Raw genomic sequence first — 15,519 nt, 5'->3', positions numbered from 1 at the left:
GGTTCCAGAACCACTCCTGGGCCGGGAGCACTTTCCCCGGGATCCCGTGGCTCCAGAACCACTCCTGGGCCAGGAGCACTTTCCCCGGGGTCTTGTGGATCCAGAACCACTCCTGGGCCGGGAGCACTTTCCCCGGGGTCCCGTGGTTCCAGAACCACTCCTGGGCCGGGAGCACTTTCCCCGGGGCCCCGTGGCTCCAGAACCACTCCTGGGCCGGGAGCACTTTCCCCGGGGTCCCGTGGCTCCAGAACCACTCCTGGGCCGGGAGCACTTTCCCCGGGGTCCCGTGGTTCCAGAACCACTCCTGGGCCGGGAGCACTTTCCCCGGGGTCCCGTGGCTCCAGAACCACTCCTGGGCCGGGAGCACTTTCCCCGGGGTCCCGTGGCTCCAGAACCACTCCTGGGCCGGGAGCACTTTCCCCGGGGTCCCGTGGCTCCAGAACCACTCCTGGGCCGGGAGCATACTTCCTTGGGTCCCTGCGGTTCTGGAACCTCTTTTGGGCTGAGAGCACGCTTCCCAGGGTCCCACTGTTCCATGATGTAGCTCCCCTTACTTTCAGCAGATCTGCTCCAGGAAATCAGTGATACCATGGAGTTATGGAATTTTTCTCTATTAAACGGAGGATGTATTGCTGAGGGCTGGGCCCAACTGCTGAACCAGAATTCACACAGAACACACAGTCCACAACCAGTGTGAGTGCTGAATGTCCAAGGCCTCTTTGTATTGTAGTCCATGTTTTACCATTAGAAATTGTAGGTTGACAGCACACTGCTGCCCTGTTAAGTGTCTCTGGGTAGCAGCACTATGTTTGTAGGAAGAGCAGGAAGTCATTGCCTTCAGCGCTCACCACAAACTCCAGTCCCTTACCAGTGATTGCATCCTCTGTCCGTCCACTCTCTCAGGCTGAGCCAGACTGTTCACAGGCTTGGCATTCTATTCAACCCTGAACTGATCTTCCAATCCAATATCCTCCCCATCACAAAGACAACCTACATCCACCTCCAGAACACTGCATACACCTGCTCCTACCTCAGCCCCTTCACCAGTCATAGCCATTAGCTCCAGACTTGACTATTCCAATACTCCCCCGACCGACCCTTCTGTAAACTTCAGCTCATCCAAAACTTTGCTGCATATATCCTATGCCACACCAAGCCGCACTCACCCATTATCCCTGTGCTCACTGATCTGCACTGGCTCACCTTCCTCCAACACATTAAATTTAACAACATCTTCCTCATCTGGGGGGATTTACTAGAATGATTCCAGGGATGAGTGACTTAAATTATGTGGATAGACTGGAGAAGCTGGGATTGTTCTCCTTGGAGCAGAGAAGGTTGAGAGGAGATTTGATAGAGGTGTTCAAAATCATGAAGAGTCTAGACAATGTCGATAGAAAGAAACTGTTCCCATTGGCGGAAGGGTCAAGAACAAGAGGGCATAGATTTAAGGTGATTGGCTAATGAACCAAAGGTGAAATGAGGAAAAACATTTTTACACAGCAAGTGGTTAAGACCTGGAATGCACTGCCCAAGGGTTGGTGGAGGCAGATTCAATCATGGCCTTTAAAAGGGAACTGGGTAAGTACTTGAAACGGAAAAATGTGTAGGGCTATGGGGATAAGGCGGGGCAGTGGGACTAGCTGGACTGCTCATGCGTAGAGCTGGCGCGGACTCGATGAGCCAAATGGCCTCCTTCCGTGATGTAACCGTCCATGATTCTATCTTTAAGTTCCTCCATGGCAAGTATGTAAAAAGAAAAAGATTAGTGAAGACAAATGTGGTCCCTTACAGTCAGAAATGGGAGAATTTATAATGGGGAACAAGGAAATGGAAGAGCAATTAAACAAATACTTTGGTTCTATCTTCATGGAAGAGGACACAAATAACTTCCCAGAAATGCTAGGGAAACAAGGGACTAGTGAGAAGGAGGAATTAAAGGAAATTAGTATTAGTAAAAATAGTGCTGGAGAAATTAATGGCACTGAAAGCCGATAAATCCCCAGGATCTGATAATCTGCATCCCAGAATACTAAAAGAGGTAGCCGTGGAAATAGTGGTTGCATTAGTTGTCATCTTCCAAAATTCTATAGATTATGGAACAGTTCCTGAAGATTGGAGGGTGGCAAATGTTTTAAAAAAGCGGAAAGAAAACAGGGAACTACAGACCAGTTAGCCTAACATCAGTATTAGGGAAAATGCTAGTCGATTATAAAGGATGTGATAACAGCACACTTGAAAATATCAACGGGATTAGACAAAGTCAACATGGATTTATGAAAGGGAAAGAGTGTTTGACAAACCTATTGGAGTTTTTTGAGGATGTAACTGGTAGAATAGATAAGGGAGAACCAGTGGATGTGGTTTATTTAGATTTTCAGAAGGCCTTTGATAAAGTCCTACATAAGAGGTTAGTGTGCAAAATTAAAGCACATGGGACTGGGGGGAATATACTGGCATGGATTGAAAATTGGTTAACAGACAGGAAACAGTAGGAATAAATGGGTCTTTTTCGGGGTGGCAGGCAGTGACTAGTGGGGTACCGCAGGGATCAGTGCTTGGGCCCCAGCTATTCACAATATATATCAATGATTTGGATGAGGGAACCAAATGTAATATTTCCAAGTTTGCTGACGACACAAAACTAGGTGGGATCGTGAGTTGTGAGGAGGATGCAAAGAGGCTTCGAGCGATTTAGACAAGTTGAGTGAGTGGGCAAATACATGGCAGATGCAGTATAATGTGGATAAATGTGAAGTTATCCACTTCGGAAGGAAAAACAGAAAGGCAGGGTATTATTTAAATGGTGAAAGATTGGGAAACGCTGATGTACAAAGGGACCTGGGTGTCCTTGTACACCAGTCACTGAAAGCAAACATGCAGGTGCAGCAAGCAGTTAGGAAGGCAAATGGTATGTTGGCCTTCATTGCAAGAGGATTTGAGTTCAGGAGCAAGGATGTCTTACTGCAGTTATACAGGGCCTTGGTGAGACCACACCTGGAGTATTGTGTGCTGTTTTGGTCTCTTTACCTAAGAAAGGATATACTTGTCATAGAGGGAGTGCAGCGAAGGTTCACCAGACTGATTCCTGGGATGGCAGGACTGTCATATGAGGAGAGATTGGGTCGACTTGACTTGTATTCACTTGAATTTAGAAGAATGAGAGGGGATCTCATTGAAACATATAAAATTCTGACAGGGCTAGACAGACTGGATGCAGGGAGGATGTTTCCCCTGGCTGGAGTCCAGAACGAGGGGTCACAGTCTCAGGATACGGGGTAGGACATTTATGACTGAGGAGAAGTTTCTTCACTCAGAGGGTGGTGAACCTGTAGAATTCTCTACCACAGAAGGCTGTGGAGGTCAAGTCACTGAATATGTTTAAGAAGGAGCAAGATAGATTTCTAGACACGAAAGGCATCAAGGGGTATGGGGAAGAGAGCGGGAATATGGTATTGAGATAGAGGATCAGCCATGATCATATTGAATGGCGGAGTAGGCTCGAAGGGCCAAATGGCCTACTCCTGCTCCTATTTTCTATGTTTCTATGTCCTTGCCCCTTCCTCTAATTCTGGCCTTTTTGTACATCCCGCTCCCCACTTCTTCTCCCCACCTTTGGTCACAGATCTTTCAGCTGCCTCGGTCTTTGGAATTCCCTCTCTAAACCCCTCCCCCCGTTAGTTCTCCAAATACATCTCTTCAGTTCTGGGCACCACACCTCAGGAAGGATATATTGACCTTTAAGGAAAACGGGAAAATTCACCAGAATGATACTGGGGCTTAGAGAGTTGAATTATGAGGACAAGTTACATAGACTTGGCTTGTATTCCCCTGAGTTTAGAAGATTGAGAGGTGATCTAAAAATTTTAAAATGAGAAAGTATTTCCTCTGGTGAGGGAATCCAGAACAAGGGGGCACAACTGTAAAATTAGAGCTAGGTCATTTAGAGTGAAATCAGGAAGCACTTTTTCCACAAAAAGGGTAGTGGAAATGTGGAACTCTCTCCCAAAAGGCTGTGGATGCTGGGGGCCAGTTGAAATTTTCAAGACTGAGATTGATAGATTTTTGTTAGGTAAGGGTATCAAGTGATGTGGAACTAAAGCGGGTAAATGGAGGTGAAGTACAGATCTAATTGAATAGTGAACAGGCTCAAGGGGCTGAATGACCTACACTTGGTCCTATGTTCTTTGACTTAGTTTTCAGTCACCCCTCCTGATCTCACCCTTCCTGTCTTAGCATCTGTTTTCCCAATGCCTCTTTGTGAAGCACCCTGGAACTTTATGTTAAAGGCACTATATCATCGAATGATACAGGACAGATGGGCATTTGACACATTGTGCCTGTACTGGCTCTTATCAATTAGTCCCATTCCCCTGCCCTTTCCCCATAGCCCTACAAATTTTTCCATTTCAAGTATACATCTTTTGAAAGTTACTGTTGAATCTGCTTCCACCACTCTTTCAGGCAGTGCATTCCAGATCATCACAACTCACTGCGTAAAAATATTCTTGCATCTGGCTCTTTTACCAATTACTTTAAATCTGTGTCATCTGGTTGCTGACCCTTCTGCCAGTGGAAACAGTTTCTCCTTATTTACTCTGTCAAAACCTTTCATGATTTTGAACACCTCCATTAAATCTCCTCTTAACCTTCTCTGCTCTAAGGAGAACAACCCCAGCTTCTCCAGTCTCTCCACAAAACTGTATATAAATGCAGCTGCTGTTACTCCTAATTATGCTCTCATTAGATTATAACAGGGCACTGACTTTTTCTCTCTCTCTAACCCAGGACACTGAGGCTAATTATAGCACTCCAGCACCATCTAGGCCATGAGCAGCCAAATCAGTAAAGACTGGGGATGGAACCTGGGGAGGTGGGGGGCTTCCTGATCTCCATGGCTTAGTGCACTGCATTTCTAAATCTGTTTAATATCAGTAATAAATATTGTGTTCTCAAATTTTAAACAAAGACATTCCCTATTTTATATGCTTAAACTGTAGGGGTTCTCCTTGCATTAACATTCGTGGTCCTTAACACTCAAACCATTTACTATATATAAAAAAAACAGGTCCCAAAGATGGGCATCCCTCACAATACTCACTTTGTAACTCCATAGTCGATTCCTATCGTGGCCAAATATTTAGGGACAAACCTCTTCTCACAGTACCGTTTAATGATACAGCTCTGGAAAAAGAACAATTACAGTTAGCACTCACCTACACCAAAAAAGCACCACTTACCTGAGCCACACAGCACAGGAAAGGCCCAGGCTCCACCCCGGCCTGTGCCAAATTAGCTGATCACAGCTTAGGCAGCAGTTGGAACAGCACAATTGGCATCTGTATTCCTGGGCTGGGGAAGAGGTGTGTGTGCATGTGCGTAGAAACGATGGGATCAGATTCAGCAATGATATTTCCGATGGTCCAGTAGTCCTACAGGTTGGGCCGAATGGCCAGTTTCCATGTTGTAACTGCTCTGTATTTCTATGCCACCCCTCACTCCCAGGACCTGCACCCCAACTTTCAATAATGCATCAGCAAAACCAGCTGGGTTACGATTATAAAGTTCAAGAGTTATCTCTGGAGTCTCCCAAGGATCTATCCTTGCCCCCTCCTATTTCTCATCTACATGCTGCCCTTTGGCAACATCATCCAAAAACACGAGGTTCCAAATGTCCACATAAATGCAAGTCTTTCTCACACTGACGACACTCAGCTCGACCTCATCATCACCTCTCTCGACCCGTCCGCTGTCTGATTTGTCACACCGCTTGTCCGACATCCAGTACTGGATGAGCAGAAATTTCCTCCAGCTTAATATTGGGAAGACCGAACCCATTGTCAATGGTCCCCGCCACAAACTTCATTTCCAAGCCACTAACTCCATCCCTCTGCCCCAGCCACTTTCTGAGGCTGAACCAGACCATTCGCAATCTTGGCATCCTAAATGACCGAGCTGAGCTTCGGACCACATATCCACTCCATCACCAAGACCACCTACTTCCACCTCCATAACATCACCCTTCTCCGCCCCTGCCTCAGCTCATCTGCTGCTGAAATCCTCATTCATGCCTTTGTTACCTCCAGACTGGATTATTCTAAAGCTCTCCTACTGGCCTCCCATCTTCCACCCTCCATAAACTTGAGCTCATCCAAAACTCTGCTGCCCGTGTCCTAACTCGCACCAAGTCCCTTTCTCCCATCACCCCTGTGCTCGCTGACCTACACTGGCTCCTGGTCCAGGAACACCTCGATTTTAAAATTCTCATCCTTGTTTTCAAATCCCTCCATGGCCTCACCCCTCCCTATCTCTGTAACCTCCTCAGGCCCTACAACCCTCCGAGATCTCTGCGCTCCTCCAATTCTGGCTTCTTGCGCAACCCCGATTTTAATCGCTCCACCATGCCTTCAGCTGCCTAGGCTCTAAGTTCTGGAACTCCCTCCCTAAACTTCTCTGCCTCACTGACCAAGCTTTTGGTCACCTGTCCTAACATCTCCTTATTGGCTCAGTGTCAAATTTTGTTTAATAATGCTTCTGTGAAGCACATTGGGACATTTTATGACATTAAAGGCGCTATATTCTGGAGGGGGAGGGTGAACAGCCAGTAGTCGTGGTCCATATTGGTACTAACGACATAGGTAAAAAAAAAGGGATTAGGTCCTGCAAGGTGAATTTAAGGAGTTAGGAGATAAATTAAAAAGCAGGACTTCAAAGGTAGTGATCTCAGGATTACTACCTGCCACGTGCTAGTGAGTATAGGAACAGGAGAATAGACCGGATGAATGCATGGCTGCAGGGATGGTGTAGGAGGGAGGGATTTAGATTCCTGGGACATTGGGACCGGTTCTGGGGAAGGTGGGACCTGTACAAGCGGGACGGGTTACACCCGGGCAGGACCGGGACCAATGTCCTCGCGGGGGTGTTTGCTAGTGCTGTTGGGGAAGGTTTAAACTAGAGTGGCGGGGGGATGGGAACCTGAGCGGGGAGTCAGAAGGGAGTAAAGTTGAGAGCAGCAAGAGAGGGGAAGACCCAGGGGAAATTTACAATATAAATAGTACAAACAGTTGTTCAAGAACAAGTGAAAGGGAAAAGCGTAGAGCAGCGGAAAGAAAGTGTACTTTAGGCACTACAGATAAAGTGAAAACTAGAAGGCGTAAGGCGATTATCCCAGCATCAAAGCTGAAGGTCAGGCGAGGGTGTGTGGCCCAACTAAGAGTTCTATATACAAATGCACGGAGTATAAGGAATAAATTAAATGAACTACAGGTTCAAATTCAAATTGGAGGGTATGACATGATAGCTATTACTGAGACATGGCTGCAGGATGGTCAGGATTGGGAACTAAATATACCAGGTTATAAGGTCTACGGGAGAGATAGGGAAAATGGAAGAGGGGGATTAGTAGCCTTAATGATTAGAGATGAAATCACTTTAATGATAAAGGGGGATATAACGAGAAGTAAGCAGCCAACAGAGACCTTATGGGTTGAATTGAGAAATAGGAAAGGATCTAAGACTATAGTGGGAGTTGTATATAGGACCCCTGGCAGCAGCTCTGAAGTGCTAGATTGTATAAATGCAGAGATTAGACAAGCGTGTAAGAAAGGCATAGTGGTCTTAATGGGGGACTTTAACCTTCACATAGAGTGGGAAAAGCAGACTAGCAACTGTCAGAAAGGTAGTGAATTTCTTGAGTGTGTTCGGGATAGTTTTCTACAGCAGTATGTTCTAGAGGCAACAAGGGGGCAAGCCATACTAGATTTAGTAATGAGTAATGAACCAGATTTAGTTAACGGCTTAACTGTGCGTGAACATCTATCCAATAGTGATCATAACACGATTGAGTTCAATGCAGTGTTTGAAAGGGAAAAAAGTGAATCAGCTGCTAAGATTCTAGACTTGGGCAAGGCTGACTTCAATGGGATGAGACAGAGACTGTCCACAGTAAACTGGGCAAATCTGTTAATGGGTAAAACGACTGATGATCAATGGGAAATGTTTAAAGAAACATTTAACGTGATACAGAATCGGTTTATACCCCTGAGGGGCAAGAACTCCACTTGCCAAAAAAAACAGCCATGGACAACTAAAGAGGTAAGGGACAGTATAAGACATAAGGAAAGGGCATACAAAAAGGCAAAAAATGGCACAGATCCTGGCGAATGGGAAAGACACAAAGATCAACAAAGGGTCACAAAACAGATAGTAAGAGCTACAAAAAGAGAGTATGAAAAGAAACTTGCAAGGGATATCAAAACCAATACGAAGAACTTTTACAGTTATATTAGGAAAAAGAGGGTGGTCAGGAGCAGTGTTGGCCCCTTAAAAACTGAAAGTGGGGATATTGTCATTGACAATGGGGAAATGGCGGACATGTTGAACAATTACTTTGCGTCAGTATTTACAGTCGAAAAAGTGGATAGCATGCCGGAAATCCCAAGAAAACTAATATTGAATCGGGGACATGGACTCGATAAAATTAACATAAGTAAAGCAACAGTAATGAAGAAAATAATAGCACTAAAGAGTGACAAGTCCCCAGGACCAGATGGTTTCCATCCCAGGGTTTTAAAGGAAGTAGGTGAGCACATTGCGGATGCCCTAACTATAATCTTTCAAAGTTCTCTAGATTCAGGAACTGTCCCTCTCGATTGGAAAATTGCACATATCACTCCGCTTTTTAAGAAAGGAGAGAGAGGGAAACCGGGGAATTATAGACCAGTTAGCCTAACATCTGTTGTGGGGAAATTGCTGGAGTCTATAATTAAGGATAGGGTGACTGAACATCTCGAGAATTTTCAGTTAATCAGAGAGAGCCAGCATGGATCTGTGAAAGGTAGGTTGTGCCTGACAAACCTGATTGAATTTTTTGAAGAGGTGACTAAAGTAGTGACAGGGGAATGTCAATGGATGTTATTTATATGGACTTCCAGAAGGCATTTGATAAGGTCCCACATAAGAGACTATTAGCTAAGATAGAAGCCCATGGAATCGAGAGAAATGGACTTGGTTAGGAAGTTGGCGACAGAGAGTAGGGATAATGGGAAGGTACTCACATTGGCAGGATGTGACTAGTGGGGCCTCCATTATTCACAATATTTATTAACGACTTAGATGAAGGCATAGAAAGTCTCATATCTAAGTTTGCCGATGACACAAAGATTGGTGGCATTGTAAGCAGTGTAGAAGAAAACATAAAATTACAAAGGGATATTGATAATTAGGTGAATGGGCAAAACTGTGGCAAATGGAATTCAATGTAGACAAATGTGAGGTCATCCACTTTGGATCAAAAAAGGATACAACAGGGTACTTTCTAAATGGTAAAAAGTTAAAAACAGTGGATGTCCAAAGGGACTTAAGGGTTCAGGTACATAGATCATTGAAGTGTCATGAACAGGTGCAGAAAATAATCAAGAAGACAAATGGAATGCTGGCCTTTATATCTGGAGGACTGGAGTACAAGGGGGCAGAAGTTATGCTGCAGCTATACAAAACCCTGGTTAGACCGCACCTGGAGTACTGTGAGCAGTTCTGGGCACCGCACCTTCGGAAGGACATATTGACCTTGGAGGGAGTGTAGCGTAGGTTTACCAGAATGATACCCGGACTTCAAGGGTTGAGTTACGAGGAGAGATTACACAAATTGGGGTTGTATTCTCTGGAGTTTCGAAGGTTAAGGGGTGATCTGATCGAAGTTTATAAGATATTCAGGGGAACAGATAGGGTGGATAGAGAGAAACTATTTCCGCTGGTTGGGGATTTTAGGAGTAGGGGGCACAGTCTAAAAATTAGAGCCAGACTTTTCAGGAGCGAGATTAGAAAACATTTCTACACACAAAGGGTGGTAGAAGTTTGGAACTCTCTTCCGCAAACGGCAATTGATACTTGCTCAATTGCTAAATTTAAATCTGAGATGTATAGCTTTTTGGCAACCAAAGGTATTAAGGGATATGGGCCAAAGGCAGGTATATGGAGTTAGATCACAGATCAGCCATGATCTTATCAAATGGCGGAGTAGGCACGAGGGGCTGAATGGCCTACTCCTGTTCCTATGTTCCTATATAAATACAAATCACTGTTGAGTGTGATGGATAACTTTTTGGCAGAAAGGGCTATTAAGAGTATGAGATAGAAGGAGTATGAAGAGTGGAACCTTTGATGCAGGCTCAATGGTTGGAAAGTCATGCTGAATTTCTCCTGAATTTCCAAACTCACTCACAGTGGGCCAGGTTCCCCGCCTGGAGCACGGAAGCAAAAAGCTACCTCCAGAGCGTACAATATATAAAACAACTTCCAAAAACTGGAGCATGCTGTCTCCATCGAGCACATCATGAGGTCAGGCTGAATGAAGGCAGCCCTTCAGCCCATTGGGTCTCATCCTTCCAGAATACCAACCCTTCCGTGTTCATGCTACAGCATTTGGCCTTCTCTTCTACAAGTCCGGTCTGTTCACGGAGCACTTTGTCTCCACTACAATTACATGACTTTTGATTTCTATTTAAGGTTGGGTTGAAAGACTTCAGACAGACCTGGAGGGTTACAGGTTCCATCTATGGTCTGTGCTAACCTCAGCCCGGATGCAGACACTACAATTGGCCTCAACTGTCCCAGCGATTAGGGACGTTGAGTTGGAATGAGCTGGAACGCGCTGCCTGAAAGGGCGGTGGAAGCAGATTCAATGGTAACTTTCAAAAGGGAATTGGATAAATACTTGAAGGGGAAAAATTTGCAGGGCTATGGGGAAAGAACAGGGGAAATGGGACTAATTGGAAAGCTCTTTCAAAAAGCAGGCACAGGCATCTTGGGCCGAATGGCAGCCTACTGTGCTGTATCATTCTAAGATAGCATCTAGTTGGGCGGTGATGCCCCCCATGGTAAATAGCTACCAACACTCCATCTCAGCTCATACTGAAAAACAGCACTTTGGCGACATCTGTGGAACCCAATCCTGGCATACAAGTCACTGCCTTCAGCAGGGCAGGGCAGGGCGGGTGGGTGGGTGGTTGGGGGTGGGGGGGCAACAGTTGTGCTGAGTATCGTAATCCCCCAATATTCACTTGAAGCAGATGGCATGGGAAGGAAAGTTGAGATCCAGCTGCAAGGTTTATTCTACATCTCTGCAAGGGAGCTCAGCCAGGTCGTTCACAAGGTGCTCGGCTATGACCAAGTTACAGTCAGCCTAGAAATATCCCAAACAGTTCAGGGTTTATTTATTTTTGGTGAAATTTTGTGCTGGAGCACCAGGGATTTTTCACATCTGTCACCCAATAACAACATCAAGTACTCCCCGGCCAGGTACACACAGGCTAGACACAATGGCTACAGGTCCAACATTAACACACTAGATCTCGGACATAGAACGGTACAAGGGAACCCAAAAATAAGTCAAGGGAAGGAACTTAGTAGATTTAATACAAGTTTGGAAAATAGTAATGGAGAAAATAATGGGACTTAAAATAGATAAATCTCCAGGACCTGATAGTTTCCATCCCAGAGTATTAAAAGAAACAGGTGAGGAAATTGCAGATGCATTAGTCATTATTTTCCAAAGATTCAGGAATTATGTCTTGGGATTGGAGAATTGCAAATGTCACGCCATTATTTAAGAACCGAGGGAGAGAAAAACCAGGCAACTATAGGCCTGTCAGTTTAAGATTGATCGTGGGGAAGTGACTGGAATGTATCAGAGACAGAGTGACCGAGTACTTGGACAGGTATCAGCTAATCAGAGAGAGTCAGTATGGATTTGTGAAGGGCAGGTCATGTCTGAGTAAGTTAGTTAAATTTTTTGAGGAAATCACTAACCTGGTGGATGGGGAGTGTCTATGGACATTGTCAATATGGACTTCCAAAAGTCATTTGATAAGGTTCCGGAAAAGAGATTAATAGCAAAATTAAAAGCTCAAGGAATTGGGAGGAAACCGCGTGACATGGGTTGTTAAGGTGTCAGGCATGACTCAGAAGTTGCAGTCGCCTCTGACTCAGAAGGTCAAGGGTTCAAGCTCCACTCCAGAGACTTGAGCACATAATCTTTGCTGACACTCAGTGCAGTACTGAGGGAGTGCTGTAGTGTTAGAGGTGCTGTTAAACCGAGACCCCGTCTGCCCTCTCAGGTGGACGTAAAAGATCTGAAGGCACTATTCGAAGAAGAGCGGGGGAGTTCTCCCAGTACCCTTGCCAACATTTATCCTTCAAATCAACATCACTAAAACAGATCATTGCTGTTTGCTGGACCTTGCTGTGTGGATATTGGCTGCCACGTTTCCTACATTGCAATGGTGACTATATATCAAAAAATACTTACAGCGCATTTACAGCAATTAAGATAATGGCTAAATACGTCAGGCGAAGAGATGACTCTGACCTTGTCTAGCTGGCTAACGCAACCTATTGTTCCAGCTCGTACAAACTGCAGCCTAGCACAAAATTAGCCATTGCCTTCTAACGAGGAAGCAAGATAACAGATGTTAGCAGAACTGAGAACTCTGCAAGGACGACTGTTAACCTCAACGTAGCAGCTGCCTCGTAAAAGGATACATGTGATACCTTCAGCAACTAAGATACAAAAGGGCTACCCATAGCTATGGGTGGAAGGACATCTCATCTACCGGACTGCTCACCAGGAATACCCAAGAGCCCTGGGTCTCACCAGGTTGTATATCTTCTTGCTCACTAAAATATAACTGCTCAATAATCTGTACCATACGGTATCGTACAATTGGCTACTGATTTGTGCCATGTGCCATGGGAAAGATGGGTATAGAGGGATATGGGCCAAGTGCAGACAATTGGGACTAGCTTAGTGGTATAAATTGGGCGACATGGACATGTTGGGCCGATGGGCCTGTTTCCATGTTGTAACTTCTATGATTCCATGTTGGAGTATCAGACTCTCGTACCCCAAAAGAAATCTGTAAATCTGCTACAAGTGCTTTGGGATGTCCTGAGATCATGAAGGGTGCGATATAAATGCAAGTCTTTCTTTCTTTAATTGGTTGGGAAGTAGAAGATGAGAGTCAGGACAAAGTGAATGTTCTCTGATTGGCAGGATGTAATGTGACAAGTGTGAGATAAATATGTAGACAGAGCAAAGGGAATCTTATGGACTTCCCGGTAGCACAGGGGGCAGCTGCCATTTTCATTATTCATTTTTAGGATGTGGGCATCATTGGCAAGGCCGACATTTATTGCTACTCCTTAGTTGCCCTGAGAAGGTGGTGGTGGGCTGCCTTCTAGAACCATTGGTAGCGGTTTGATACAACTGAGTGACTGCCTCGGCCACTTCAGCGTGTACCATCCACAGGATGCACTGCAGCAACTCGCCAAGGATTCTTCGACAGCACCTCCCAAACCTGCAACCTCTACCACCTAGAAGGACAAGGGCAGCAGGCGCACGGGAACACCACCACCTGCATATTCCCCTCCAAGTCACACACCATCCGGACTTGGAAATATATCGCTGTTCCTTCATCGTCGCTGGGTCAAAATCCTGGAACTCCCTACCCAACAGCACTGCGGGAGAACCTTCACCACACGGACTGCAGCGGTCCAAGGCAGCGGCTCATTACCGCCTTCTCATGGGCAATTAGGGATGGGCAATAAATGCTGGCCTTGGCAGCGACGCCTATATCCAATTAGTCCCATTTCCCGTTTTAGTTTTTTTATTCTTTCATGGGATGTGGGCGTCGCTGGCGAGGCCGGCATTTATTGCCCATCCCTAATTGCCCTTGAGAAGGGGGTGGTGAGCCGCCTTCTTGAACCGCTGCAGTCCGTGTGGTGAAGGTTCTCCCAGAGTGCTGTTACGAAGGGAGTTCCAGGATTTTGACCCAGCGACGATGAAGGAACGACGATATATTTCCAAGTCGGGATGGTATGTGACTTGGAGGGGAACGTGCGGGTGGTGTTGTTCCCATGTGCCTGCTGCCCTAGGTGGTAGAGGTCGCAGGTTTGGGAGGTGCTGTTGAAGAAGCCTTGGCGAGTTGCTGCAGTGCATCCTGTGGAAGGTACACACTGCAGCCACTGTGCGCCGGTGGTGAAGGGAGTGAATATTTAGGGTGGTGGATGGAGTGCCAATCATGCAGGCTGCTTTATTTTAGATGGTGTCGAGCTTCTTGAGTGTTGTTGGAGCTGCACTCATCCAAGCAAGTGGAGAGTATTCCATCAAACTCCTGACTTGTGCCTTGTAGATGGTGGAAAGACTTTGGGGAGTCAGGTGAGTTACTCGCCGCAGAATACCCAGCCACTGACCTGCTCTCGTAGCCACAGTATTTATATGGCTGGTCCAGTTAAGTTTCTGGTCAATGGTGACCCCCAGGATGTTGATGGTGGGGGATTCGCGATGGTAATGCCGTTGAATGTCAAGGGGAGGTGATTAGACTCTCTCTTGTTGGAGATGGTCATTGCCTGGCACTTATCTGGCGCGAATGTTACTTGCCACTTATCGCCCAAGCCTGGATGTTGTCCAGGTCTTGCTGCACACGGGCTTGGACTGCTTCATTATTTGAGGAGTTGCGAATGGAACTGAACACTGTGCAATCATCAGCGAACATCCCCATTTCTGACTTGATGATGGAGGGAAGGTCATTGATGAAGCAGCTGAAGATGGTTGGGCCTAGGACACTGCCCTGAGGAACTCCTGCAGCAATGTCCTGGGGCTGAGATGATGGCCTCCAACAACCACGACCATCTTCCTTTGTGCTAGGTATGACTCCAGCCACTGGAGAGTTTTCCCCCCCGATTCCCATTGACTTCAATTTTACTAGGGCTCCTTGGTGCCACACTCCGTCAAATGCTGCCTTGATGTCAAGGGCAGTCACTCTCACCTCACCTCTGGAATTCAGCTCTTTTCTCCATGTTTGGACCAAGGCTGCAATGAGGTCTGGAGCCGAGTGGTCCTGGCGGAACCCAAACTGAGCATCGATGAGCAGGTTATTGGTGAGTAAGTGCCGCTTGATAGCACTGTCGACGACACCTTCCATCACTTTGCTGATGATTGAGAGTAGACTGATGGGGCGGTAATTGGCCGGATTGGATTTGTCCTGCTTTTTGTGGACAGGACATACCTGGGTAATTTTCCACATTGTCGGGTAGATGCCAGTGTTGTAGCTGTACTGGAACAGCTTGGCTAGAGGCGCAGCTAGTTCTGGAGCACAAGTCTTCAGCACTACAGCTGGGATGTTGTCGGGGCCCATAGCCTTTGCTGTATCCAGTGCACTCAGCCGTTTCTTGATATCACGTGGAGTGAATCTAATTGGCTGAAGACTGGCTTCTGTGATGGTGGGGATATCAGGAGGCGGCCGAGATGGATCATCCACTCGGCACTTCTGGCTGAAGATGGTTGCAAATGCTTCAGACTTGTCTTTTGCACTCACGTGCTGGACTCCGCCATCATTGAGGATGGAGATGTTTGCAGAGCCTCCTCCTCCCGTTAGTTGTTTAATTGTCCACCACCATTCACGACTGGTTGTGGCAGGACTGCAGAGCTTTGATCTGATCCGTTGGTTGTGGAATCGCTTA

At 46.2% G+C, this 15,519-nt stretch overlaps 1 protein-coding gene across 3 annotated transcripts in view; it reads right to left on the bottom strand.

Annotated features, from left to right (window-relative positions):
* The window catches only part of dnajc27 (DnaJ (Hsp40) homolog, subfamily C, member 27), a 41,908-nt gene that overhangs the window by 13,651 nt on the left and 12,738 nt on the right, over positions 1-15,519 (bottom strand). For all 3 annotated transcript variants that reach the window (XM_067988472.1, XM_067988471.1, XM_067988473.1), the window contains exon 2: positions 5,102-5,184. In XM_067988472.1, coding sequence (XP_067844573.1) covers positions 5,102-5,184 — 83 coding nt within the window. The remainder of the gene's footprint in view (positions 1-5,101; positions 5,185-15,519) is intronic.

This window comes from Heptranchias perlo, chromosome 8 (assembly GCF_035084215.1).
Source record: "Heptranchias perlo isolate sHepPer1 chromosome 8, sHepPer1.hap1, whole genome shotgun sequence".
Lineage (NCBI taxonomy): Eukaryota > Metazoa > Chordata > Chondrichthyes > Hexanchiformes > Hexanchidae > Heptranchias > Heptranchias perlo.
This window is presented reverse-complemented; position numbering and strand designations above follow the sequence as displayed.